This window comes from Macaca nemestrina, chromosome 1 (assembly GCF_043159975.1).
Source record: "Macaca nemestrina isolate mMacNem1 chromosome 1, mMacNem.hap1, whole genome shotgun sequence".
In the NCBI taxonomy this organism is placed as follows: domain Eukaryota; kingdom Metazoa; phylum Chordata; class Mammalia; order Primates; family Cercopithecidae; genus Macaca; species Macaca nemestrina.
The window spans coordinates 105,590,630-105,617,104 of record NC_092125.1 but is presented as its reverse complement, the minus strand read 5'-3'; the positions used below and the strand labels follow the sequence as shown (position 1 = coordinate 105,617,104).

The 26,475-nt window shown below is 46.4% G+C and overlaps 2 protein-coding genes across 4 annotated transcripts; both read right to left on the bottom strand.

Moving 5' to 3' along the window:
* Positions 1 to 4,542: 4,542 nt before the first annotated feature.
* Positions 4,543 to 12,803, bottom strand: CFAP141 (cilia and flagella associated protein 141). Its single transcript, XM_011769555.2, has 4 exons — positions 12,454 to 12,803; positions 11,753 to 11,793; positions 5,780 to 5,909; positions 4,543 to 4,868 (listed from the first exon to the last, which is right to left on the bottom strand). Exons 1-4 carry the CDS (start codon positions 12,484 to 12,486, stop codon positions 4,767 to 4,769), a joined length of 306 nt encoding a protein of 101 aa, XP_011767857.2. The 5' UTR covers positions 12,487 to 12,803; the 3' UTR covers positions 4,543 to 4,766.
* An 85-nt stretch (positions 12,804 to 12,888) lies between these two features.
* On the bottom strand, positions 12,889 to 26,455 carry C1H1orf43 (chromosome 1 C1orf43 homolog). 3 transcript variants are annotated; one of them, XM_011769581.2, is made up of 7 exons: positions 26,143 to 26,452; positions 25,645 to 25,746; positions 20,308 to 20,425; positions 19,729 to 19,782; positions 18,282 to 18,448; positions 18,144 to 18,202; positions 12,889 to 13,826 (listed from the first exon to the last, which is right to left on the bottom strand). In XM_011769581.2, exons 1-7 carry the CDS (start codon positions 26,206 to 26,208, stop codon positions 13,631 to 13,633), a joined length of 762 nt encoding a protein of 253 aa, XP_011767883.2. In that variant the 5' UTR covers positions 26,209 to 26,452; the 3' UTR covers positions 12,889 to 13,630. The 3 variants fall into 3 exon arrangements, with proteins under 3 accessions (XP_011767883.2, XP_011767885.2, XP_011767884.2); XM_011769583.2 differs by having other exon boundaries at positions 26,220 to 26,450; XM_011769582.2 differs by lacking the exon at positions 25,645 to 25,746 and having other exon boundaries at positions 26,143 to 26,455.
* Positions 26,456 to 26,475: the final 20 nt, after the last annotated feature.

Sequence of the window (26,475 nt, the reverse complement as noted above, 5' to 3'; positions counted from 1 at the left end):
GATACTTTGTATGGCATACCTAGGCAGAAACATCAGATGGCCTTTGATGAAAGCTGTTTAGCTCTCCTGGAAATACCTACTATGCAGCCATTTCAAACAGGAATGAGCCCCTCTGAGCCAGAGGAGCTGGGTATAGCATCCGCCACAGAGGGAAGAGGGGCTGAATGGGTGTGATGGGGTGATGTTATGAGAGCAGACAGAATACACAGAGAGGATCAGAAGAGATGGGCTCTGTAGGGGGCCAACCTGCCAATACTGGAGCCAGCCTGGCACTGACAAGCCCTGGGGGAAGAGGCCAAGGTCAGGGATCAAGGCAGAGGGGATGGGGCATTCTGTGGGTTCAAAGGAACAGAGGAAAGAAGAATAGAAAAATAGAAAGAGTTGGTGAGGGAGTCTGGTTGGAGGTAGGGGGAGCCCAGGTAATGGAAAGGAATTAAGGAAAAAAACTATCATAGGAGCAAGAAAACATCATTATGGGTTACCATTTATCGGACATTTTGTGCTACTTGCTGCTAAGTGCTTTATTTAATCCCCATAGCAACCCAGTGAATTAGGCATTATCTCCCTTTTTACATACAGCATAAGGAACTATAACTCTGAAAATTAAAATAATTTGCACAAGGCCACGCAGTCAGTGACAAAGCCAGCACTGAAACCCAGATCTATCCAGTGTTAAAGCCTGTTCTCCTAATGCCAAGCTATACTGCCTATGCAAAAGAAGCAAAGAGTGGCCTGGGAGACACATATGGGGGAGGATTTAAAAAGTTAAGGGGCAGGCCGGGTGCAGTGGCTCATGCCTGTAATCCCAGAACTTTGGGAGGCCGAGGCAGGCGGATCACAAGGTCAGGAGTTTGAGACCAGCCTGGCCAACATAGTGAAACCCTGTCTCTACTAAAAATACAGAAAAAATTAGCCAGGCATGGTAGCGGGCGCCTGTAGTCCCAGCTACTTCTGAGGCTGAGGCAGGAGAAGCGCTTGAACCCGGGAGGCAGAGGTTGCAGTGAGCCGAGATTGTGCCACTGCACTCCAGCCTGGGTGACAAGAGAGTGAGACTCCATCTAAAAAAAAAAAAAGAAAAAAGAAGTGAAGGAGCAGCTGGCTCTTTGGCTCATGCCGATAATCCTAGCACTTTGGGAGGCCTAGGCAGAGGACTGCTTAAGCCCAAGGGTTCGAGACCAGCCTGAGCAACATAGTGAGACCCCATCTCTACAAAAAATAAAAATAAAAAAAAAAATAGCCAGATGTGGTGGCATGTGCCTGTGTTTCCAGCTACTCAGGAGGCTGAGGAGGGAGTATTGCTTGAGCCCAGGAGGTCGAAGCCACAGTGAGCCATGATTGCACCACTGCACTCCAGCCTGGGCAATGGAACGAGACTGTCTCAAAAAAAAGTCCTGGTGCCGTGGTTCACACCTGTAATCCCAGCACTCTGGGAGGTTGAGGTGAGCGGATCACAACATCAGGAATTCAAGACCAGCCTAGGCCGGGCGCGGTGGCTCAAGCCTGTAATCCCAGCACTTTGGGAGGCCGAGACGGGCGGATCACGAGGTCAGGAGATCGAGACCATCCTGGCTAACATGGTGAAACCCCATCTCTACTAAAAAATACAAAAAACTAGCCAGGTGAGGTGGCGAGCGCCTGTAGTCCCAGCTACTTGGGAGGCTGAGGCAGGAGAATGGCGTGAACCCGGGAGGCGGAGCTTGCAGTGAGCTGAGATCTGGCCACTGCACTCCAGCCTGGGCGACAGAGCGAGACTCCGTCTCAAAAAAAAAAAGAAAAAAAAGAAAAAAAAAGACCAGCCTGGCCAATATGGTGAAACCCTCTCTACTAAAAATACAAAAATTAGCCGAGCATGGTGGTGGGTGCCTATAGTCCCAGCTACCCAGGAGGCTGAGACAGGAGAACCGCTTGAACCCGGGAGGGGAAGGTTGCAGTGAGCCAAGATTGCACCACTGCACTCCAGCCTGGGTGACAGAGTGAGACTCCATTTCAAAAAATAACAAAAAAAAGTGAAGGTGAGATTGAGATGAAGCTTCAGAAAATAGAGGGTAGGGGAGGACACAGGCAAACAGAAGGAATGGGCGACTCAGTCTCAGGTTTCTGGGTCAAATCCAGGTCACATGTTTTGTCTCCTATAAAACTTACACCATACTTGTTATTTGTTCAGTGCCTGCCTCTCCAACTAGGCTGTGAATTCCACGTCATCTGGTGTGTAAGTACTCACGAGTAGTTGAAGATAGGGTTTGGGAAGCAGAGGTGATGGGAGCTGGGGTTGAATGGATATGTAGCAAAGAGGAATGGACATGGGTGGAGAATGATATTTGATTGGATAAGAAGACTGGTCTAGAAGTCAGCAAGCAACCTCTGGAGGACCTGGGTCACAGAGAAATCTCCTGAGGGAGAACATGGAGGATACCTACTGTGTGCCAAGCACTGGGCTTGCTCTGTATTGCTATATACATTATCTTATTTAATTCTTCAAATGATCCTATGAGATGGGTATTATTGTCCTAATTTTCAAAAGAGGAATTTTTTTATTTGAGATGGAGTCTTGCTCTGTCACCCAGGCTGGAGTACAATGGCACGATCTCGGCTCACTGCAACCACTGCCTTCTGGGTTCAAGCAATTCCCCTGCCTCAGCCTCCCAAGTAGCTGGGATTACAGGGGGCCGCCACCACACCTGGCTAATTTTTGTATTTTTAGTAGAGTCAGATTTCACCACATTGGGCAGGCTGGTCTTGAACTCCTGACCTCAGGTGATCCTCGTGCTTCGGCCTCCCAAAGTGCTGGGATTACAGGCGTGAGCCACCACACCCGGCCCAGAAGAGGAAATTGAGGCCAGTTAAACTAAATCACTTCCACATGATGGCACAAGAATTAAAGAAGTGAAGCCAGAATTTGAACCCACACCTGACTTCAAAGCCTGTGCTCTTATTTTTATACTCTACTGCCTCTGGATCAGTGGGATGTGTAGGGGCAGAGGAAGAAGCTCTGACACATAGAAGAAAAATGGGGGATTTAGTAGGAGACTGAAGGATGGAGACAGACTTGGGTTGGAGGGAAGGGTATGAGTTTTGCAGTGGAGACATAGGCACATAGAGTTAAGGTCAGGACAGGACAAGTGACCAGTGAGGATGCCAACGGCAAGGTGAGAGCACAGGGCAAAGTAATGTATAATGGCACTTACATCAGGGAGCGATGGTGTGTTCAGGGAGTGTATTCAGGGACTCATGGTGTATTCCTAAGCTGTCACTGGCTGTGAAATGGGGGTCTCTGGCTTGGGATGTCATTCACATGTAAAGTGGACCCTTTTTATTTTTGAGACGGAGTCTTGCTGTCACCCAGGCTAGAGTGCAATGACACAATCTCAGCTCACTGCAACCTCCGCCTCCTGGGTTCAATCGATTCTCCTACCTCAGCCTCCCAAGTAGCTGGGATTAGAAGCGCCTGCCACCACACCGGGCTAATTTTTTGTATTTGTAGTAGAGATGGGGTTTCACCATGTTGGCCATGGTTGGCCAGGCTGGTTTTGAACTCCTGACCTCAGGTGATCCGCCCATCTCAGCCTCCCAAAGTGCTGGGATTACAGGTGTGAGCCACCCCGTATGACCTGTAAAGTGGACCCTTGTAAGTAAAGTTGTCTATGGCCTTCATATGATGCACATGGTCAATCAGTACTTTTCAGTATTTTTCAGAATTTTGAGTGCCTTTGACTGCTCTTTCCAGCCCCCTAGAAATCCCACCATTCCTTATTTCCTTTTTTTTTTTTTTTTTTTTTTTTTGAGACGGAGTCTCGCTGTGTCTCCCAGGCTGGAGTGCAGTGGCGTGATCTCGGCTCACTGCAAGCTCCGCCTCCCGGGTTCACGCCATTCTCCCACCTCAGCCTCCCAAGTAGCTGAGACTACAGGCGCCCGCCACCACGCCCGGCTAGTTTTTTGTATTTTTAGTAGAGACGGGGTTTCACCATGTTAGCCAGGATAGTCTCGATCTCCTGACCTCGTGATCCACCCGCCTCGGCCTCCCAAAGTGCTGGGATTACAGCCTTGAGCCACCGCGCCCGGCCTTCCTTATTTCCTTACAACTGCAACATTACCTGCCTGATTCCTGGAGACATTTAAGTCTGGAATCCTCTCACTTGGCATAGGTGGGAATTCAGGCCCAGCAGAAAGAGACTTGTCCAAAGTTTCACAATAACTAGCTAACTCAAAACCCAAAATGCAGGCCTCCTCACTCAAGCACCACAGTGTCTATAGATTAATAGCCACATTCAGAGCAATTTGTCCAAATATAAATAAAAGATAAGTGAAAGTGATATCTGAGAGGTGGCAAGCAAAATCCAGGAAGTTAAGATTACGGTAGCTGAAAAATAAGCACTTTTGAAACAAATCAAGATTTAGACCTGAAAGAATGAACCCAGTGGTCTAAGTCTGAACCTTTAAGAACTAACTTTATTTGTTATACCAAATCAGGATTCTCAACTCACAATGTCCACCCCTCCCCACCCCTGCCCCCTTACATCAATACAGTAAATCCCACTCCGACCACAAGGTGTCACTCTTGTTTTTACTGTTGTTCCATAGATTGTTTCCCAAACAGCAACAAGGGATTAACAAGAGAGTGGAGAAGTGAGAGTGGGAGCCCTGTCTTAAGTTCTGGGCAGACAGCAAGATCCAGGTACGTTTTGGGGAGGAGGTTCAAGGTGATAGAGGCTCTAGAAGGCTAGGTTTGCAGGCATGTTGAGAATGGAAGAACAGTGTTTTGGATGCCATCAGAATCTCTCTATATAAAAAGCTTTGCCCATCTGATTTAGTTCCTGCTGGTACTGCTGATGCTCCTTTTCAAACAGCTGGTGCAGGGCAGCTTGACGGACCTGATTGAGAGGGCAGAATAGTGTTGTTTGCCTCTGTTTACCACCCTTTCTTATTCTTTCTCCCTAGTTGCTTTCCCATTACTTGTGTTCTCTTGGAGCTAGACTTAGCTGTGACATAAAGCTGGGTGGTAGCAGAGAGGCTGAACCAGTGGAGAGGAAGCCTATCCAATTTTTTTCTCCACAGGCAAAGCCCTATATTCAGCAAATATTTGCTGAGAACAGACCATGAAACAGGAACTCTACTAAGTAACTGGGATACACAGATGGTTACATGACAGCAAGCGGGGACCCTGGGAGAGAGAGAGGTACTGAGAGGCAAGTGCTATGCACTAAGAGGCAGTTTTCTTTCTTTTTTTTTTTTTTTTGAGACCGAGTCTTACTCTGTCACCCAGGCTGGAGTGCAGTGGCACAATCTCAGCTCACTGCAACCTCTGCCTCGGTTCAAGTGATCCTTGTGCCTCAGCCTCCCAAGTAGCTGTGATTATAGGCATGTGCCACCATGCCCAGCCAATTTTTGTGTTTTTAGCAGAGACATGGTTTTGGCATGTTGGCCAAACTCCTGGGCTCAAGCAATCTGCCTGTCTTGGCCCCCCAAAGTTCTGGGATTACAGGTGTGAGCCATCACGCCCAATATGAGAGGCAGTTTTGAGTCTCACCAAGATGAAAGGAGCAGGAACTACAGTATACTTTGGGACTTTAAGATGTGCCTTCCACCTGTAAGGTGGATGCAAAGAATCACTTAATGAAAAAGAGTTTTGGCAATGGAGTTGTGTTGCTCTGGTGTAATGCTGAAAACCTAGAGGCAAACAAGATAAAAGTGCAATGACACACACTAAGAGCTTGGAAAACTCAGTGGGCAAAGGCACAGAGCAGCAGTGAATGAGACTTCAGGCTGCCCTGCTAGAACTCACCATTAGTAGTTGCTTTTTGGCCAGTGCCAATTCCTGTACCATGGTGTCCTGCATCCTTAGGGTGGCATACGGGTTTCTTCTCTGGCCCAATGTCATTTGCCACAGACAGTGAGTATGTGAATTTCGCCACCTGCTCCAGGTACAGAGGTGGGGGTTGAATGGGTGGGTTAGAGTTAGGAGTAGAGACAAAAATCCCATAGAGTGAGGCTGTTTCTTTTTTCTTTTTCTTTTTCCTTTTTTTTTTTTTTTTTTGACAGAGTTTCACTCTTGCTGCCCAGGCTGGTGTATAGTGGCGCAATCTCGGCTCACTGCAACTTCCGCCTCCCAGGTTCAAGCGATTCTTCTGCCTCAGCTTCTCAAGTAGCTGGGATTACAGGCGCCTGGCATCATGCCCAGCTAATTTTTTGCATCTTTAGTAGAGACAGGGTTTCACCATGTTAGTCAGGCTGGTCTCGAACTCCTGACCTCAGGTGACCCACCTGCCTCGGCTTCCCAGAGTGCTGGGATTACAGGTGTGAGCCACGATGCCTGGCCCAAGACTGTTTCTTCACCTGGAACCTCTGCCCCACTGTTAGAAGACTGTAAAATCCTTGAAAGGGTAATTTAGAACCTAGTATGTATTAAGTACATAATATCATTTAATCATTACAATAACTATGTGGCATAGGCGTTATTTATTTATTTATTTTTGAGACGGAGTCTCACTCTGTTGCCCAGGCTGGAGTGCAGTGGCGCGATCTCCACTCACTGCAACCTCCGCCTCCCAGGTTCAAGTGATTCTCCTGCCTCAGCCTCCCGAGTAGCTGGGATTAGGCATTAATTTTTACATAATACAGATAAGGAAACTAAAAGTTGTGAGATGCCCAAGGTCACTTAATGGCAGACCTGGGTCTCAAATCCAGCTTCTTTTTTTGAGACAGAGTCTCACTCTGTCACCCAGGCTGGAGTGCAGTGAGGCAATCTTGGCTCACTGCATCTCTGCCTCCAGGGTTCAAGTGATCCTCCTGCCTCAGCCTCCTGAGTCGCTGGGACTACAGGCATGTGCCACCACACCTGGCTAATTTTTGTATTTTTAGTAGAGACGAGGTTTCACCATGTTGGCCAGCCTGGTGTCGAACTCTTGACCACTGGTGATCCGCCTGACTCAGCATCTCAAAGTGCTGGGATTACAGGTGTGAGCTACTGCGCCTGGCCCCAAATCCAATTTCTCTAAAGCTAATATCCCTTCCATCATACTAGTGATTCTCAGCCCTGGCTAGACTGGAATCTTCACTGAAGTTTTAATTTTTTTTTTTATTTTTAGAAATAGTCTTAGGCCGGGCGCGGTGGCTCACGCTTGTAATCCCAGCACTTTGGGAGGCCGAGGCAGGTGGATCACCTGAGGTCGGGAGTTCAAGACCAGCCTGACCAACATGGTGAAACCCCGTCTCTACTAAAAATACAAAATTAGCCGGGGTGGTGGCACATGCCTGTAATCCCAGCTACTCGGGAGGCTGAGGCAGGAGAATCGCTTGAACCCGGGAGGCGGAGGTTGCGGTGAGCCGAGATCGCGCCATTGCACTCCAGCTTGGGTAAAAAGAGTGAATGTCTCAAAAAAAAAAAAAAAAAAAAAAAGAAATAGTCTTGCTCAGTCACCCAGGCCAGAGTGCAATGGCATGATCTTGGCTCACTGCAACCTCTGCTCCCAGGTTCAAGCAATTATCATGCCTCATCCTCCTGAGTGGCTGGAATTACAGGCGCCCGCCACCATGCCCAGGTAATTTTTTTTTTTTTTTTTTTTGAGACAGAGTCTCACTCTGTCAGCCAGGCTGGAGTGCAGTGGCGCGATCTTGGTTCATTACAGCCTCCGTCTCCTGAGCTCAAGCAATTCTCCTGCCTCAGACTCCTGAGTAGCTGGGATTATGGGGTCATGCCACCACACCTGGCTAATTTTTGTATTTTTAGTAGAGACAGTTTCACCATGTTGGCCAGGCTGATCTTGAACTCCTGACCTCATGTAATCCACCTGTCTCAAACTCCCAAAGTGCTGGGATTACAGGCTTGACCCACCACGTCCACCTGCTAATTTTTTTTTTTTTTTTTTTTTTTTGAGACGGAGTCTCACGCTGTTGCCCAGGCTGGAGTGCCGTGGCGCGATCTCGGCTCACTGCAAGCTCCGCCTCCCGGGTTCCCGCCATTCTCCTGCCTCAGCCTCCTGAGTAGCTGGGACTACAGGCGCCCGCCACCGCGCCCAGCTAATTTTTTGTATTTTTAGTAGAGACGGGGTTTCACTGTGGTCTCGATCTCCTGACCTTGTGATCCGCCCGCCTCGGCCTCCCAAAGTGCTGGGATTACAGGCTTGAGCCACCGCGCCTGGCCTCCACCTGCTAATTTTTAAATTTTTAGTAGAGATGGGGTTTTGCCATGCTGGCCAGGCTGGTCTTGAACTCCTGAACCTCAAGTGATCAGCCTGCCTCAGCCTCCCAAAGTGCTGGGATTACAGGAGTAAGCCACCATGCCAGGCCAGTTTTAAGCTTTTTAATATATAGAAGGAATATAAATATACATCATGCATGTACATATGTGTATATATCTACTGTTGGCATTTTTAAAAAATCAAAAGTACATTTCCACATGTTGAAAAACTTGAATCCACACAGAAATATACTAAGTGAAAAGTAAAAACTCACTGGGTGCAGTGGCTCACGCCTGTAATCCCAGCACTTTGTGAGGCTAAGGCAGGTAGATCACTTGAGGCCAGGAGTTCAAGACCAGTCTGGCCAACATGGTGAAACCCCATCTCTACTAAAAATACAAAAATTAGCCGAGCCTGCCACGCACCTGTAATCCCAGCTACCCAAGAGGATGAGGCACAAGAATCGCTTGAACACAGGAGGTGGAAGTTGCAGTGAGCCAAGGTCGCACCACAGCACTCTAACATGGATAGTGGAGTAAGCCTGTCTTAAAACAGAGAGACTCTGCCTCAAAAAAAAAAAAAAAAAAAAAGTGTTATCTCTGACTGGGCAAATATATATACATATATATATATACTTTGTTGAGAATGACTTAGTTTTTACTTTTTTTTTTGAGTCAGAGTCTTGCTCTGTCACCCAGGCTGGAGTGCAGTGGCGTGATCTCCAGTCACTGCAACCTCTGCCTCCCGGGTTCAAGCAATTCTTCTGCCTCAGCCTACTGGGTAGCTGGGATTACAGGCATGTGCCACCACGCCCAGCTGACTTTTGTATATATATATTTTTTGAGACAGGGTCTCATTCTGTTGCCTAGGCTGGAGTGCAGTCTGTGATTATGGCTTACTACAACGTCAACCTCTTGGGCTCAAGCAATGCTTCTACCTCAGCCGTCTAAATAGCTGGGACAACAGGTGTGTGCCTGGCTAATTTTTATTTTTTGTAGAGACGGAGTCTCACTATGTTACCTAGGCTGGTCTCAAACTCCTGGGCTCAAGTGATTCTCTGCCTTGGCCTCCCAAAGTGCTGGGATTACAAGTGTGAGCCACCACACCCAGCTACTTGTGCACGTTTTCAGAAAATGTTTCTATCATAAACTGGGAAGTACATCTTCTTTTTTAAAAAACATGAAATCAGCCGGGCGCGGTGGCTCATGCCTGTAAGCCCAGCACTTTGGGAGGCGGAGGCGGGCGGATCACGAGGTCAGGAGATCGAGACCACGGTGAAACCCCGTCTCTACTAAAAATACAAAAAAATTAGCCGGGCGAGGTGGCGGGTGCCTGTAGTCCCAGCTACTCAGGAGGCTGAGGCAGGAGAATGGCATGAACCCAGGAGGCGGAGCTTGCAGTGAGCCGAGATGGCACCACCGCACTCCAGCCTGGGCGACAGAGTGAGACTCCGTCTCAAAAAAAAAACAACATGTAATCAGGCCAGGTGTGGTGGCTCACCCCCATAATCCCAGCACTTTGGGAGGCCAAGGCGGGCAGATTACTTGAGGTCAGGGGTTCGAGACCAGCCTGGCCAACATGGCAAAACCCCAACGTGGTGAAACCCTGACTCTACTGAAAATACAAAAATTAGCCAGGTGTGGTGGCAGGCGCCTGTAATCCCAACTACTCGGGAGGCTGAGGCAGGAGAATTGCTTGGACCCGGGAGGTGGAGGCTGCAGCAAGCTGAGATCGTGCCACAGCACTCCAACCTGGGCAACAAGAGCGAAACTCTGTCTCAATAAATAAATATATATATATATAAAAGCAATACTGTCATGAACATTCTTGTGTATGTACCTTCTAGTGCTTTTCCAAGTATGTATATTTAAGATAAATTCCTATTTTTGCCAGTTCAATGGGTATGTAAATTTAAATTTTGATAGATTTTATCAAATTGCCTTTGTAAACATGGCTGTATCAACCTAGACTCCTATTGAAATCATGTGGTGTTCTTTTTTTTTTTTTTGAGACGGAGTCTCACTCTGTCGCCCAGGCTGGAGTGCAGTGGCCGGATCTCAGCTCACTGCAAGCTCCGCCTCCCAGGTTTACGCCATTCTCCTGCCTCAGCCTCCCAAGTAGCTGGGACTACAGGTGCCCACCACTGCGCCTGGCTAGTTTTTTGTATTTTTTAGTAGAGAGGGGGTTTCACCGTGTTAGCCAAGATGGTCTCAATCTCCTGACCTCGTGATCCGCCCGTCTCGGCCTCCCAAAGTGCTGGGATTACAGGCTTGAGCCACCGCGCCCGGCCATGTGTTCTTGTTTCTTCACATCCTTGCTAGCTCTGGATATAACCTGTGAAACCTTAAAAAAAGGCTTCTCCTATCCCATTTCAGACCACTTTAATCAGAATCTCCTAGGGTTAAGAACTAAGCATCGGTGTTTATTTATTTAAATTAAATTTTTTGGTAGAGATGGGGGTCTTGCTATGTTGCCCAGGCTGGTCTCGAACTCCTGAGCTCAAGCAATCCACCTGCCTTGGCCTCCCAAAGTGCTGGGATTACAGGCATGAGCTAATGTGCCCAGCCCATTTTTTGTTTTGAGACAGGGTCTTCCTCTCTCACCCAGGCTGGAATGCAGTGGTGGCATCACTTGACCTGGGCTCAAGTGATCCTCCTGCTTCAGTCTCCTGAGTAGCTGAGACTATAGGCATGCACCACCACACCTGGCTGATTTTAATTTTTTTGGCAGAGACAGGCTTTTCCTATGTTGCCCAGGCTGGTCTCGAGCTCCCGGGCTCAAGCAATCCCCCTGCCTCAGCCTCACAAAGTGCTGGGATTACAGGTTATAGGTGTGAGCCACCATGCCAGGCTTGCATCAGTTTTTATTTTTATTTTTTATTTTTGTAGAGACGGAGTCTTGCTCTGTCGCCCAGGCTGCAATGCTAGAGTGCAGTGGTGCGATCTTGGCTGAGTTCAAGCAATTCTCCTGCCTCAGCCTCCCAAGTAGCTGGGAGTACAGGCACACACCGCCATGCCCGGCTAATTTCTTTTGTATTTTAGAAGAGACAGGGTTTCCCCATGTTGCCCAGGCTGGTCATGAACTCCTGATCTCAGGCAATCCTCTTGCCTCGGCCTCCCAAAGTGCTAGGATTACAGGCGTGAGCCACCGCGCCCGGCCGCATCAGTGTTTTTTCAAAAGCTCATCAGGGTGAAAAGGCTATGTAGCCCAGTCTTGTGAATCTTCTCATTCACTGATTCAACAAATACTGCACTACCAACCACATAATTAGTACAAAGCCAGGCAACAAATACTTGAATTCTTAATAAAAAAAGAAAATAAAAACATGCTTCAATTTTCCTCCAGAGAATGAGAGGCAGGGGACAATAAAAACCAATCTATATCACCTAACCTACTGGGCACTAACAGGCTGATCTCATTTGCTTTGAGGACAAGGCTGCTTCTCACCCCTTCTGCATCTCTTTTCCTTCTTAATGAGCCCCTAAAGAGATGCAGCAGAATTGGGAGATGGCCCAGGGAAGACAGCAGAGTGGAAAGGTCAAGCTGAAAAGTAAAGGGAGGGGATAGAAGCAGATTACCTGTCAACCATCTTCTTAAGTCCCATGGCCCTTTGAAAACTCTGCAAGAAAACGTAGTTCTGTTGATCTGCCTCAGTCTCCAGAACCTCACCCCTAGAACCCTGTTCTAATGAGAGACATAGACCTTTTTTTTTTTTTTTTTTTTTTTTGAGACAGAGTTTTGCTCTTGTTGCCCAGGCCAGAGTGCAGTGGCGTGATCTCGGCTCACCACAATCTCCGCCTCCCGGGTTCAAGTGATTCTCCTGCCTCAGCCTCTGAGTAGCTGAGATTACAGGCATGCACTGCCACGCCTGGCTAACTTTGTATTTTTAGTAGAGACAGGGTTTCTCCATGTTGGTTGGACTGGTCTCGAACTCCTGACCTCAGGTGATTTGCCTGCCTCAGCCTCCCAAAGTGCTGGGATTACAGACATGAGTCACAGCACCCAGCCACATAGACATTTTTGAGAAAGCAATTTCCTAGGGGGAAATAGGGAGAGGAAAGCTCTACTTTCAGAATGGATCAAAGAAAACATACAGGGGTTGGATGGAACACATATTTGAATACCTACTATGTTCTAGACATAGCCTCCCCTCCTGTTACTAACTACATTGTACCCTTGTTACATCAAAAGCCTTTCCCAGTAAAAGATGCACTTATAGTAAATTGATCTGGAAACCTCATCAAACTTCAGCCCAGCCCCTCCTTCCAACTCTGCGTACCTCTTCTACTTTTGTCATCTTTTCCACAGACATGTCTACAGATTTGCTTGATACAGCCCTGAGGAGACTGACAGGCTCCTCTTTTTGTTTAGTTCAGTAACCAAGGTTTCAGTAGTCATAGTAACATTTACGCCTCCAACAATAACCCTGGGCCTAGGAGTTGATTGGCCACCTGGCCTGTTGCCCCAGAAACCTTGAAAGAATCCTTGTTCTGCATCCTTCTGTTGATGACACAGGCAATTCTATGAGCAAGGGTCACAGTCCTGATTTTAGGATTTCTTGTGCTAGGGTCCCAAGGAGTATCTGTATGGTCCTAGGTCCAGGGTATGCACACAGTCCCACCAATTCTCTGGAGGCAAATCCTCACGCCTTATACCCTGTTAGAAATGTGCAGATAACATTATCAAATGCCTGTTTTATTAAAAGACAACTATAAAGGACTGATTCATGTTTTATTTGATAATAGTTCATTTTATTAAATAATTTATAAAGTCAGACCAGTGCATTGGCTTGTTAGGGGAAATCATTCCTTCCTACTGTCATATAGCCTGGCAGATTATGTCAGGTGCCAAAACATTCCCTTTTATTCAATTTATTCATGAGAGTGTGGAATTAAAGTAGATCCTTGCATGTCAGGAAAGCTGCAACACATCTGGTTTAAGTGGAGCACAAGGGTAAGTTATTCCACATTCACCAACTTCCCCACTTGACCTCCCACCAGTTCCTGTCTTTTTCCATCAATCAACTCTAAGACGCCCTAAACCCAAACAGTTCCCATTCAACTGTGTACAAAGGTATAGATATGGAAGACATCTCTCTCCAACTCTCACCTTTGGAATTAAATAAACCTGGAACAGGGAAGGTGAACTGGCTGAAACCAAGTGAAGATTTTTAAGAAGCTTTGACAGAAACATTAAGAATAACACCTGAATGCAAATCCAGAAAAAAGTGCTACTGGGGGAAAATAGTCTTAGCCAATGTTCTAAAAATGCCCATAAGAAAAGGTTGGGGAATTACCCTTTAGACACAAGCTCTAAGAACTCTGGATACAACGGGAACTTCGATGGATACAGTCTGGGCCTGCTGAGTCAGATGTCCCCAGGGCAGCCCGGCAAGCAGCCTGTCTTGCACACTGCAACTGACTGGCTTCATCTACGGCAAGAGTCCTTCAGCTCCATCACAGAGTACTCTCCAATGTGTTATAGTTATCCTTAAAGCTCTTCAATTCAAGGAAGTGCTTGGCACGTTTACTCTTCTGACTTGAGGGGAGGTATGTCACCTGGATGGTTGTTGGGGAGACCTCAGGGGACTGAGTTAGGTCTTTGGCTGCTGACTGGTGGTGTCGCTGAGAGCTCCCAATTCGTGCTTTAACCCTGAAAAACAGAGAGGAGAGGTCATTCACAGAATGAGGACTAATCAAATAAATCAGGGCTTATCCCAGTCTATAAATGCAGCAATAGCCACGAATAGTTAATTGTGTCCTATCTGTCCTATTTAGTAAACTAGTTACTAAAACCCCATCTAGTAGCTTAGAAGTAGCAGAGAGGCTGAGCACGGTGGCTCATGCCTGTAATCCCAGCACTTTGGGAGGCCCAGACAGGTGGATTGCTTGAGGTCAGGAGTTCGAGACCAGCCTAGCCAACATGGTGAAATCCCATCTCTACTAAAAATACAAAAACTAGCTGGGCGTGGTGGTGGGTGCCTGTAATCCCAGCTACTTGGGAGGCTGAGGCAAGAGAATCACTTGAACCCAGGACACGGAGGTTGCAAGCCGAGATTGTGCCACTGCACTCCAGCCTGGGTGACAGAGCGACTCCATCTCAAAAAAAAAAAAAAAAAAAAAAAAGAAGTAGCAGAGAGGCTGGGCATGGTCACTTATACCTGTAATCCCAGGACTTTGGGAGGCAGAGGCCAGAGACCGCTTGAGCCCAGGAGTGTTTGAGACCAGTCTGGGAAACAAAGTGAGACTCCATCTCTACAAAAAATTAGCCAGGTATGGTTGCAAGCACCTGTAGTCCTGGTTCCTCAGGAGGCTGAGGCAGGAGGATCGCTTGAGCCCAGAATTCGAGGATGCAGTAAGCCATGACTGTGCCACTGCACTCCAGCCTGGGCGACAGAGACCCTGTCTCTCTCTCTCACACACACCCTAAAAAAGTAGCAGCACTCCAGCCTGGGTGACAGAATAAAGGCCCTGTTTGGGTGCCCTGACACACACCTACTCACACCAAAAACAACTAGCACCAGAGAAACCAATTTCCCAGAGTTCTTGCCTCTGGCTCAAGCTTTTTCTTGAGAGACAGGTATGCCCTATACAGGTTATCACCTTGTTTTGAAGATTAGGAAGATAAGGGTCCAATAATTAGCTTACACAAAGCTGTAAGTGACAGAACTGGGATTCGAACCTAAGGTTGTCAGATTTCAAAACTTATACTCTTCACTATACCCATTAAAACATTCCTAGAAACTACCAATCAAACGTAATTTTTTGTTTTTGAGATGGAGTCTTGCTCTGTTGCCCAGGCTGGAGTGCAGCGGCATGATCTCAGCTCACTGCAATGTCTGCCTCCTAGGTTGAAGCGACCTGTCTAAGCCTCCCGAGTAGCTGGGGATTACAGGCGCACACCACAATGCCCAGCCAATTTTTCTATTTTTAGTAGAGACGGGGTTTCACCATGTTGGCCAGGCTGGTCTTGAACTCCTGACCTCAGGTGATCCACCTGCCTCAGCCTCCCAAAGTGCTGGGATTATAGCTGTGAGCCACCACGCCTGGCCTTCAAAAATAATTTTAAAAAGATTGTGATAAAATACATGTAACATAAAATTTACCATCTTAAGCATTTTTAAATGTATAGTTCAGTAGTGTTAAGTATATTCACAGTGTTGTGCAACCAACCTCCAGAACATTTTCATCTTGCAAAACTGAAACTATACCCACTGAACAACTCCCTATTTTTCCCACTCTCCAGCCCCTGCAACCATCATTCTACTTTCTGTCTCTGAGTATGACTACCTAGGTATCTCATATAACTGGCATCATCCAGTATTTATCTTTCAGAGAGTGAATTTTGAACAGACTTCTGCTGACTTCTAGACCAAATGCCCTTTTCCAGTCTCTCTACATGTTCATTTTCATTAGTGCTCTGAGCAGTTTTTCTTTTTTTTTTTTTTGAGACAGTCTCTCGCTCTGTTGCCCAGGTTAGAGTGCAGTGGCATGATCTTGGCTCACTGCAACCTCTGCCTCCCAGGTACAAGTGATACACGCACCTTAGCTCCCGAGTGGCTGGGACTACAGGTGGACACCACCACTCCCAGCTAATTTTTTTTTTTTTGAGACGGAGTCTCGCTCTGTCGCCCAGGCTGGAGTGCAATGATGCGATCTTGGCTCACTGCAAGCTCCACCTCCTGGGTTCACGCCATTCTCCTGCCTCAGCTTCCCGAGTAGCTGGGACTACAGGGCCCGCCACCAAGCCCAGCTAATTTTTTTTTTTTTTTGTATTTTTAGTAGAGACGGATTTTCACCGCGTTAGCCAGGATGGTCTCGCTCTCCTGATTTCGTGATCTTCCCGCCTTGGCCTCTCCAGTGTTGGGATTACAGGTGTGAGCCACCGCGCCTGGCCTAATTTTTGTATTTTTAGCAGAGACAGGGTTATGCCATGATGCCCAGGTTGGTCTCAAACTCCTGGGCTCAAATAATCCACCCATCCCAGCCTCCCAAAGTGTTGGGATTACAAGTATGAACACTGCAGCTGGCCTTCTAAGCAGTTTTTACTAGGACCTTTCATTTTTTTTTTTTTTGAGACAGACTCTTGCTCTGTCACCCAGGCTGGAGTAGAGTGACACAATCTCGGCTCACTGCAACCTCTGCTTCCTGGGTTCTAGCAATTCTCCTGCCTCAGCCTCTGGAGTAGCTGGGATTACAGGCATGTGCCACCACGCCAGGCTAATTTTTGTATTTTTAGTAGAGATGAGGTTTTGCCATGTTGGCCAGGCTGGTCTCTAACTCCTGGCCTCAAGTGATCCGCCCGCCTTGGCCTCCCAAAGTGCTGGGATGATAGACGTGAGCCACTGCTCCAGGCCTTGGACCTTTCATCCTTTAAGACAAGGTGGCCCATTTTTAGGCACAGAGAGAAGACAGGAGAGACATACCTTTTATCTCTTGAGAAAGGGCAATATTCAACATAGCATATTAATTCTTTTTATGGCTAGTAACTAACTTTTTATTATTATTTTTTTTTGAGATGGGAGTCTTGCTCTGTCACCAGGCTGGAGTGCAATGGCGCGATCTCGGCTCACTGCAACCTCCACCTCCCAGGTTAAAGCAATTCTCCTGCCTCAGCTTCCCGACTGGCTAGCATTACAGGTGCACACCATCAAGCCCGGCTAATTTTTGTATTTTTGTAGAGATGGGGTTTCACTATGTTGGTCAAGCTGGTCTTGAACTCCTGACCTCAGATAATCCACCTGCCTCGGCCACCCAGTGTTGGGATTACAGGCGTAAGCCACTGCATCTGGCCTAAGTTTTTATTCCAGATTGACTTTCCTTTCTCACCAAGAACTTTGATTTTAACATTTGCATGAAAATATGAGACTATGTTTAATATGTATTAAAAACATTCCCAAACAAAAGTCATGAATCCTCTCCTGTGACACAAATGCTCAACAGCTGACTCTATAGTGACAGCCTTTGTTTCAGACAGGGTTACTAATGTTTTAAGTGGTAGTAAAAACAGATTTTTTTTTTTTTTTTTGAGATAGAGTCTCACTCTTGTCACCCTGGCTGGAGTGCAATGGCACGATATCGGCTCATTGCAACTTCCGCCTTCTGGGTTCAAGCAATTCTCCTGCCCCAGTCTCCCGAGTAGCTGGTATTATAGGCGCCGGCCACCAGGCCCAGCTACTTTTTGTATTTTCAGTAAAGATGAGGTTTCACCATGTTGGCCAGGCTAGTCTTGAACTCCTGACCTTGTGATCCACCCTCCTCAGCCTCCCAATGGGCTGGGCGCCTGGCCAAAAAAAGATGTTATTTAATTCTTACTTTTATTGGGCCAAGACACAAAAAGAACACTGAGACTCCATACAGAAGGAATCCCTGTGTGTGCTGAAAAACTATTCCCTTTGCTAGGCTACACCAATTTTGACATTTTTTTGGGCTTAAAAAAAAGACAAGAAAAATGCACACAGAAGTAAAAACTTCTCTGACTAGCTTGTATAGTCCCATCTGCTTTCTTTTCTTCATTTTTTTTTGAGACAGAGTTTCACTTTTGTTGCCCAGGCTGGAGTATAATGACGTGATCTTGGCTCACCACAACCTCCACCTCCCAGGTTCAAGTGATTCTCCTGCCTCAGCCTCCCGAGTAGCTGGGATTACAGGCATGCACCACCACACCCAGCTAATTTTGTATTTTTAGTAGAGATGGGGTTTCACCATGTTGGTCAGGCTGGTCTTGGATTCTGGACCTCAGATGATCCTCCCGCCTCAACCTCCCAAAGTGCTGGGATTATAAGTGTGAGCCACCGCACCCGGCCACATCTGCTTCCTAATGTAAGAGACTGATCTAATAGTCTAGAACTTGACAACTCTTATGGTACCATGGATTTTGTTCATATTGCTTTATGAAGGTAATTGCATTGTGGGAACAGTCCAACAATACTATACCAGCGCCCTTTGACACCTTCCCCTCCAAACTCACACAGTGGCCAGCTCACTCAGGGCCTCTTGATAGCGTAGGTACTCATTCTGGCCAAAGACCTTAGGAAAGAGAAAGGAAGAGTGAGGATCTCTCAGCCTGAGGGATCTCTTTAGTGCCCTGAAGAAAAAACTGGCTTACCCCTGTCCCATAGCGGGCTGTCTCATAGCCATCCAATAGGGTATCGATGAGGGCTTTGCGTACACCCTTGAAAGGTGTACTAGTGTTTCGCAGATCTAGCAGGTAGGAGCGGAAATTCTTGCCCATTAAGGAACGGGGATGCCGGCCTTCAGAATGAAATGGGATTTCTGTGGAGAAAACAGCACAATGATATACTTTCTTTCATTCTTTAGTTTTTTTTTTTTTTTTTTTGAGATGGAGTCTTGCTCTGTCACCAAGGCTGGAATGCAGTGGCGGTGATCTTGGCTCATTGCAACCTCCACCTCCTAGGTTTGAGCAAGTCTCTACTCTCAGCCTCCTGATGAGCTGGGATTGGAGATGTGCACCACCATGCCAGGCTTATTTTTGTATTTTTAGTAGAGACAAAAATAGAAAAGAGTTTCACCTTGTTGGTTAGGTTGGTCTTGAACTCCTGGCCTCATGTGATCTGTCTGCCTCACCCTCCCAAAGTGCTGGGATTACAGGCATGAGCCACCACACCTGCCCCATTCTTTAGTCTTTCTAGTTAATTCCCCAAACTTAGAAATAGGTCTAATGAGGCTGGGTGCAGTGGCTTATGCTTGTAGTTCCAGCACTTTGGGAAGCCAGGGCAGGCAGATCACCTGAGGTCAGGAGTTTGACAGCAGCCTGGCCAACGTGGTGAAACCCTGTCTCTACTGAAAATACAAAAATTAACCGGGCATGGTGGTAGGTACCTGTAATCCCAGCTACTGGGGAGGCTGAGGCAGGAGAACCACGTGAACCTAGGAGGTGGAGGTTGTGGTGAGCCAAGATCGTGCTACTGCACTCCAGCCTGGGCAACAGATCAAGACTCTGTCTACAAAAATAAAAAGAAATAGGTCTAATGAAATGAGCGAGTTGAGTGAGAGGGAGATTCTGATTAATGAGACCAAAGGTACAAAGCTATGCCTGAGTGGTCATTTGATGGTAACACCACAGCTGTAACCTACATCAATGACACGTGATAGTGTCATCACATATTTTGCCATCCTGCTTACCCATCCATCCTAGGTTTAAGATATAAACTGTTTTCATAGAGATACAGCATATATGACAAGTGTTGACAGAATGGAAGAAATTCAAGAACAATCTATCTTGGGCTTAGTGAAAAAGCAGGTGCCACCTATCCTTTGTGGAAAAACAAGCAAATTACCATCATCTACTTCATGAAACTAAAGATCTCAAGAGAAGAACTTTAAAAAACAAAACACCCAGACTCTTTGGAGAATAACCTGCTTATATCATTTCCTTCAGCAAAATCTCTAACCCAGTACTTTCAAAACTCTAGAATTTCCTACTAGCCAGGGATGTGCAGAAAAGACAAATCCTACTATATAAAGTGGGTTCATTACTCTGTTCTAGGTGGGCTTTCAGGATCCTAGAATGGATACTGTCAGGTATCCCTTACCAGAGGTACGAATGGCATCCAGAGCTTTCATCCTATACAGATAGTTGTAGCAACCTGTTGAGGAAAAGACTGGTGTTAGGCATAAACCTAAAAAGATTCCCCAGGCCAGGCGTGGTGGCTCACGCCTGTAATCCCAGCACTTTGGGAGGCTGAGGCGGGCGGATCATCTGAGGTCAGGAGTTTGAGACCAGCCTGGCCAACATGGAGAAACCTTGTCTCTGTTAAAAACACAAAATTAGCCAGGCGTGGTGGGCACACCTGTAATCCCAGCTACTCAGGAGGCTGAGGCAGAAGAGTTGCTTAAACCGGGGGGGTAGAGGTTGCAGTGAGCCGAGATCGCACCATTGCACTCCAGCCTGGGCAACAAGAGCGAAACTCCGTCTCAAAAAAGGAAAAAAAAAAAAAAAAAAAAATTCCCCAAACTCCAGCAAGCTAATAAATGGGCTCTGCATCTAGCATATATCCAGTAACAGGAATAACTAAGGCTTTATTGCCAGCAGCTTTTGACAACTCTGAGAGAAAAGGAATTCTGGACTTGTGGGACTCCTCACTGAAGCCTTTCAAGAGCTTGCCACATACTTTGATTTCCCTGGGTTTCCAGTTGTAGCAGTCTAGCATCATCATCTGCAAGGAGCTGAGGCTCATACTTGATATCCTGAACCCTGGAGAGTCGAATATCAATCTCTTCTTTCAAGTCCTGTTCACATAAAGAAAAGAATACACAAGTATTTACCCTGCACTCTGCTTTCCACCAATCTGAAAATGGGGCAGAGTTAAAGAACAACTAGGACAACAGAAATAGAGAAGATGCTCATGATGCTCATGTAGTTAATAAAATCACCAGATAAGAGGTAAGAATTTAAGAATGAATGTGATTGGGTTTTCCAATAACCTCTCCAAGCTGCACATCTCTAAGCTAGAACTTTTAACTTGCCAGAAATCCTTCAAGTTATACAGCATCAACATTATTTCTAATTTTTTTTTTTTTTGAGACAGAGTCTCGCTCTGTCACCCAGGCTGGAGTGCAGTGGCGCAATCACAGTTCACTGCAACCTCCGCCTCCCAGGTTCAAGCTATTCTGTCTCAGCCTCCAGAGTAGCTGGGATTACAGGCGCGTACCATCATGTCTGGCTAATTTTTGTATACTTAGTAGAGATGGGGTTTCACCATGTTGGCCAGGCTGGTCTCAAACTCCTGACCTCAAGTGATCCGCCTGCCTTGGCCTCCCAAAGTGCTGGGATTACAGGTGTGAGTGACTGTGCCTAGCCTCTCTTGCCTCAGCCTTCTGAGCAGCTAGGATTACAGGTATGCACCTACCTAGAGGCTACTTAAAAAAACCACACACACACATTTAGCTTTTAAAATAGCCAAGTCAAATCCATGGTATAAAAATTTTAAAGATACTAAAAGGGGCCGGGCATGGTGGCTCACACCTGTAATCCCAGCATTTTGGGAGGCCAAGACGGGTGGATCACGAGATCAGGAGATAGAGATCACCCTGGCTAACATGGTAAAACCCGGTCTCTATTAAAAATTCAAAAAATTAGCCGGGCGTGGTGGCGGGGGCCTGTAGTCCCAGCTACTCGGGAGGCCAAGGCAGGAGATTGGTGTGAACCTGGAAGGCAGAGCTTGTGGTGAGCTGAAATTGCACTACTGCACTCCAGCCTGGGCAACAGAGCGAGACTCCGTCTCCAAAAAAAAAAAAAAAAGATGCCAAAGGTAGCACCTCTCAGTCACCCAGCAGCAATTACTATTTGCAGTTTCATATCGATCTCTCTTACCTAAGAGAGTTACCAGAGCCCCAGGAAATAAATTTTTTGTTCCAACTTTTTAGAAACTTCCATTGTGAAACATAAAACACACAAAATACAGATAACATATATGTACATTTTAAATAATTATAAAAATCATAATGAACACCTATAACCAATATCCAATTTATGCAATGGAACATTACCACTAACTTTGAAGTCTTGTGTGGCCATCCCTCAATGAATGCTCCCCATCCCAAACCTTGTCAATAGTCTTCATACACTTCTTCCGTTTTATCGTGTCACCCTAAAAAAGATGCTTAGCTTTGCCTGGTTTTGAACTTGATACAAATGGAAAAATACTTTAAGAATCCCTCTGCAAATTGTTTAAAAAATTTTTTTTCTTTTGAGACAGGGTCACACTCTGTCACCCAGGCTGGAGTACAATGGCACAATCTCTGCTCACTGTAACTTCCTCCTCCCGAGTTCAGGTGATCCTCCTGCCTTAGCCTCCTGAGTAGCTGGGGTTATAGGCACACACCACCATGCATGGCTATTATTAAAAAAAATTTTTTTTCTGAGACGGAGTCTCGCTCTATCACTCAGACTAGAGTGCAGTGGCATGATCTTGGCTCACTGCAACCTCTGCCTGCTGGGTTCAAGCAATTCTCCTGCCTCAGCCTCCCTAGTAGCTGGGACTACAGGCGCATGCTACCATGCTCGGCTACTTTTTTGTATTTTTCGTAGAGATAGGGTCTCACTATGCTCGTCAGGCTGGTCTCAAACTCCTGACCTTGTGATCTGCCCGCCTCAGCCTCCCAAACTGTTGGGATTACAGGCGTGAGACACTGCACCCGGCCCATTTTCAAACTTCTTACAGTGACAGGGTTTCCCCATATTGAACTCCTCAGCCAACATGATCAGCCTGCCTTGGCCTCCCAAAGTGCTAGGATTACAGGTGTAAGCCACCTCACCTGGCCTTATTATTATTTTTTTTTGAGACAAGTCTCACTCTGTCATCCAGGCTGGAGTGCAATGGTGTGATCTCTGCTCACTGCAACCTCCGCCTGGGATCAAGTGATTCTCCTGCCTCAGCCTCCAGAGTAGCTGGGATTACAGGCACGCACCACCACGCCCAGCTTATTTTTTTGTATTTTTAGTAGAGTCGGGGTTTCACTGTGTTGGCCAGGCTGGTCTTGAACTCCTGACCTCAGGTAATCTACCCACCTCAGCCTCCCAAAGTGCTGGGATTACAGGCATGAGCCACCGCGCCCAGCAAAATTTTTAAAATATACTTGAGGTTGAATTTATATATAATAAATGCATTCATTTTATGTATATAAACTGATGAGTTTGACAAATGAACATATCCCCTTCACCACCACGTCAATCAAAATAAAGAATATTTTCATCACCTGGAAATCTCCCCTGTCCCAGCCCAGGCAACATGTACTCTCTTTTTTTTTTTTTTTTTTGAGACGGAGTCTCGCTCTGTCGCCCAGGCTGGAGTGCAGTGGCCGGATCTCAGCTCACTGCAAGCTCCGCCTCCCTGGTTTATGCCATTCTCCTGCCTCAGCCTCCGGAGTAGCTGGGACTACAGGCGCCTGCCACCTCGCCCGGCTAGTTTTTTTTTGTATTTTTTAGTAGAGACGGGGTTTCACCGTGTTAGCCAGGATGGTCTCGATCTCCTGACCTCGTGATCTGCCCGTCTCGGCCTCCCAAAGTGCTGGGATTACAGGCTTGAGCCACCGCACCCAGCCCATGTACTCTCTTTTACAGTTCTGCCTGTTCTAAAATTTCATATAAATGGGGTGGAAGCATATGGTGCATATTCTTTTGTCAATGGCATTTCAACTTTTCTCACTCAGCATGGTTTTTTAGTCTGTTTGTTTTTGGTGAGACGGAGTCTTGCTCTGTCGCCCAGGCAGAAGTGCAGTGGTTTGATCTCGGCTCACTGCAATCTCTGCCACCTGGTTTCAAGGGATTCTCCTGCCTCAGCCTCCTGAGTAGTTGGGATTTTTTAAATTGTATTTTTAGTAGAGATGGGGTTTCACCATGTTGACTGGTCTGGTCTCGAACTCCTGACCTCAAGTGTTATCTGCCCAACTTGGCCTCCCTTAGTGCTGGGATTACAGACATGAGCTACCACGCCCGGCCCACTCATCATGTTTTTGAGATTCATTCATGTTTGCAATTTTTTTCATTCAAAAGTATTTTGAGCATTTGTCTTCGTATATATATCTTCAGTTTTTCATTTTTTACATTATTCCATATGAATATGCCACTATCTATTTTTTAGAAACAAGGTCTTGCTCTTGCCCATGCTGGAGTGCATCAGTGCAATCATAGCTCACTGCAGTCTGTAACTCCCGGGCTCACATGATGTTCTGGCATCAGCCTTCCAAAGTGCTAGGACTATAGGTGTAAGCCACTGCACTCAGCCCATATAATCATTGAAAAGGGGACATTTGAATTGTTTCTTCTTCAAATATTATGAACAATGCCGCTATGAATAATCTTGTACATGTTTCTTGGTACACAAGAGCAAAACTTAGTATCTCTATGGTAGGAGAGAAACTGCTGGAGCAGGGATTAGGTACATGTGCAATCTTACCAGACAATGACCAGTTATTTTCCAAAGTGGTTTTACTAATTTATACTTTCACTAGCAATGGTTGAGAATTTAGCAAAAATTTTTTAAGCAAAAGGAATACTGCTCTCAATTAGACCAAGGGACCCCTGAATAGCCAAACTATTGATTGGTTCACGATGTGCTAGAAACTAACCCTATGTCTCTCTCATGAGGCAGGAAGGACGTTAAGGTTTCAAGCCAGGACATCCTCCTAGAGTCTTTCCATGTAGTATTTCAGCAAGGAACAAAGAGGGAAAGGTTAATAGCACTGGTTAATGAAAGTACAGTGCTCTAGGAGTTGAGGGAGTCATGAGCTCTAGCTCTACAAGTAACCTGTTTTTCATTCAGCAACAAATTACTGAGTACCTGCTATGTGTAGGCTCTGGCACTAACCTGTTTTCATTCAACAAGAAATTACTGAGTACCTACTATGTGTAGGTCCTGGCTTTATAGTCGTGAACAAAACTGGTATGGTGCCTGCATTCTTGAAGCTTACGGTCTAGCGGAAGAGAGAGGCATGTTTTAAATAAATGGACAAACATAAAAGAAAAATTATGGTAAATGCTATGAAGAAAAAATCAAAGTAAAATGTGCAAATAAAGAGGGGGGAACCTACTTTAAAATAGGTAATAAGCATTTCTTTTTTGGAAGTAACATTTAAGCTAAGATTAAAAGAATGAATGAGCTAGCCAAATGAAGGCCATTCCAGATCAGAGGAGCAAAAAGAGTGGAAAATTCAGCCAGTAGAGCTGGGTCCCAGTGATCTGGGGAGAGCCACACAAAAGGAGGTTGGTAAGGGAAGCAGGTGTCTTTTACTTAGAAACGAAAGACTAAAGAAGCAGAATGAGGGTGACAGCAGAGTATCAATAACTCTTATTCACATATGCTGGGTTTGAGATGCCTATTAGAAATCTAAGTCAAAATGTCAGGTAGTCAGTTCGCAATATATGCATGGAACTCAGGAAAGAGTTCTGGGATAGAGATAAAATTTCATCTGTAGCTAAAGCCAAGGAAAGGAAGACAATCACCTAAGGAGAAAGTACAGACAAAGATAAAAGACCACTGGGTTATTCACTTCCTACATGTCTTCTGGTAAACTGCTTCCTTTTCTTGGGCTTGTTGGTAACATGAATGGTGGAACTACGTGATTTATGGAGCTTCTATTAAGTCTACAGTTATGTAGAGGTAACCCTTCTCATTGCTCTTGGGTTAACCTTAATGATCTCAACCCCATCCTAATCAAACAAAAAACACTGAGTAGTTTAAGATGAGCTGGGAAATATTTTACTACAAAGAGTTGGGAACTCCGACCCAAGCCCTTCATTCTGCAGATAAAATAACAGAAGTTCCTGCTTGCCACAGCACTGAGCAGGAGCCAAGTCCCAAAGTGCACAGTGCCTGCTCAACTTAGAACAAGCACAAGTGCACGCAAAGAAACACGAGAATTAAAGTCATCACTAAAGGCAGAGCAAATCTCATTCTTGACCCTAAAAGATCTGAAAAGTATGTTTAACTCGTGCCCTAAGGACCTACCTTGGGGGCATTGTGTCCCACAGGGACATGAGGTCCCCTTCGAGATTTCATTGCAAAGCGCATGATTTGCCTCTTCACAAAAATAAATAGCAGTACAAACACCTGTCCAAAAAGATGTAAGAATCCTTTAATAAAAAGACAGTTGGGTATTTTTTTTTAAGCATGCCTTCATTCCAAATCGCCAGATTCTGGCTTTCGGGAATGTTTCAGGGTAAAACTTGGGGTAAAGCAAGACCGTTATGATAGGGGTGGATCTAAGAAGCCAGTAGCAGGGAGGCGTGGGGTCTGTGCTCTAGTGTTAGAGGGAGAGTTCTAGGCCAAAGAGGGCGGGTCGGCTGGAGTAGGTGACTTAAACTCCCACCTACTCCTGGAATAAGGAATCAAAGCCCAGATAGGCGCAGGTGAGTGGGTGGAGAATGCAGACGGGGAACAGCTCAAGAAGAGGGTCTATACTGGTTAAGATGCGACAGCAGGAATGGGGTGGGGGAATCTCCTCACCAGGCTCCCGTAGGCCATCACCAGCACGACATTCACCCCGGATAGCCAGTTACTGCCGGACGCCATGGCCTCCCTACCTCGCGCAGAGTTGTTCGGGTTTACCCCGCTGTCCTGGCTGGTCAGCCCAGGCTCCGCCGCAGCGACGGCGCCTGGGTCCCCTGGAGCTCCCCGGCCATTTCCTTATGGGGGAAGACCAAGCCAGACCCGGCCTGAAAACATGGCGGACAGGCAGGGGGGCTGGGAAAGGAGAACGATGCCTTCCAGCTTCCCCCTGACACGTGACTCAGGCAGGCAATGGCACCCAGGAGCGTCGAGCGCTGAGACGCGGAACTA

What these genes read in the sequence shown, in the direction of transcription:
- CFAP141 (XM_011769555.2), bottom strand. Translation starts at nt 12,486, where the DNA reads ATGTCTGTGGAAAAGATGACAAAAGTAGAAGAG. An exon ending in AGATGACAAAAGTAGAAGAG is followed by an intron (nt 11,794 to 12,453) that starts GTACGCAGAGTT and finishes GTTTTCTTGCAG; the next exon opens with AGTTTTCAAAGGGCCATGGG. An exon ending in CTTAAGAAGATGGTTGACAG is followed by an intron (nt 5,910 to 11,752) that starts GTAATCTGCTTC and finishes TACCTGGAGCAG; the next exon opens with GTGGCGAAATTCACATACTC.
- C1H1orf43 (XM_011769581.2), bottom strand. Translation starts at nt 26,208, where the DNA reads ATGGCGTCCGGCAGTAACTGGCTATCCGGGGTGAATGTCGTGCTGGTG. An exon ending in CAGCCCGCTATGGGACAGGG is followed by an intron (nt 18,203 to 18,281) that starts GTAAGCCAGTTT and finishes CTCTTTCCTAAG; the next exon opens with GTCTTTGGCCAGAATGAGTA. An exon ending in CTGAGTGAGCTGGCCACTGT is followed by an intron (nt 13,827 to 18,143) that starts GTGAGTTTGGAG and finishes TCTGTTTTTCAG; the next exon opens with GGTTAAAGCACGAATTGGGA.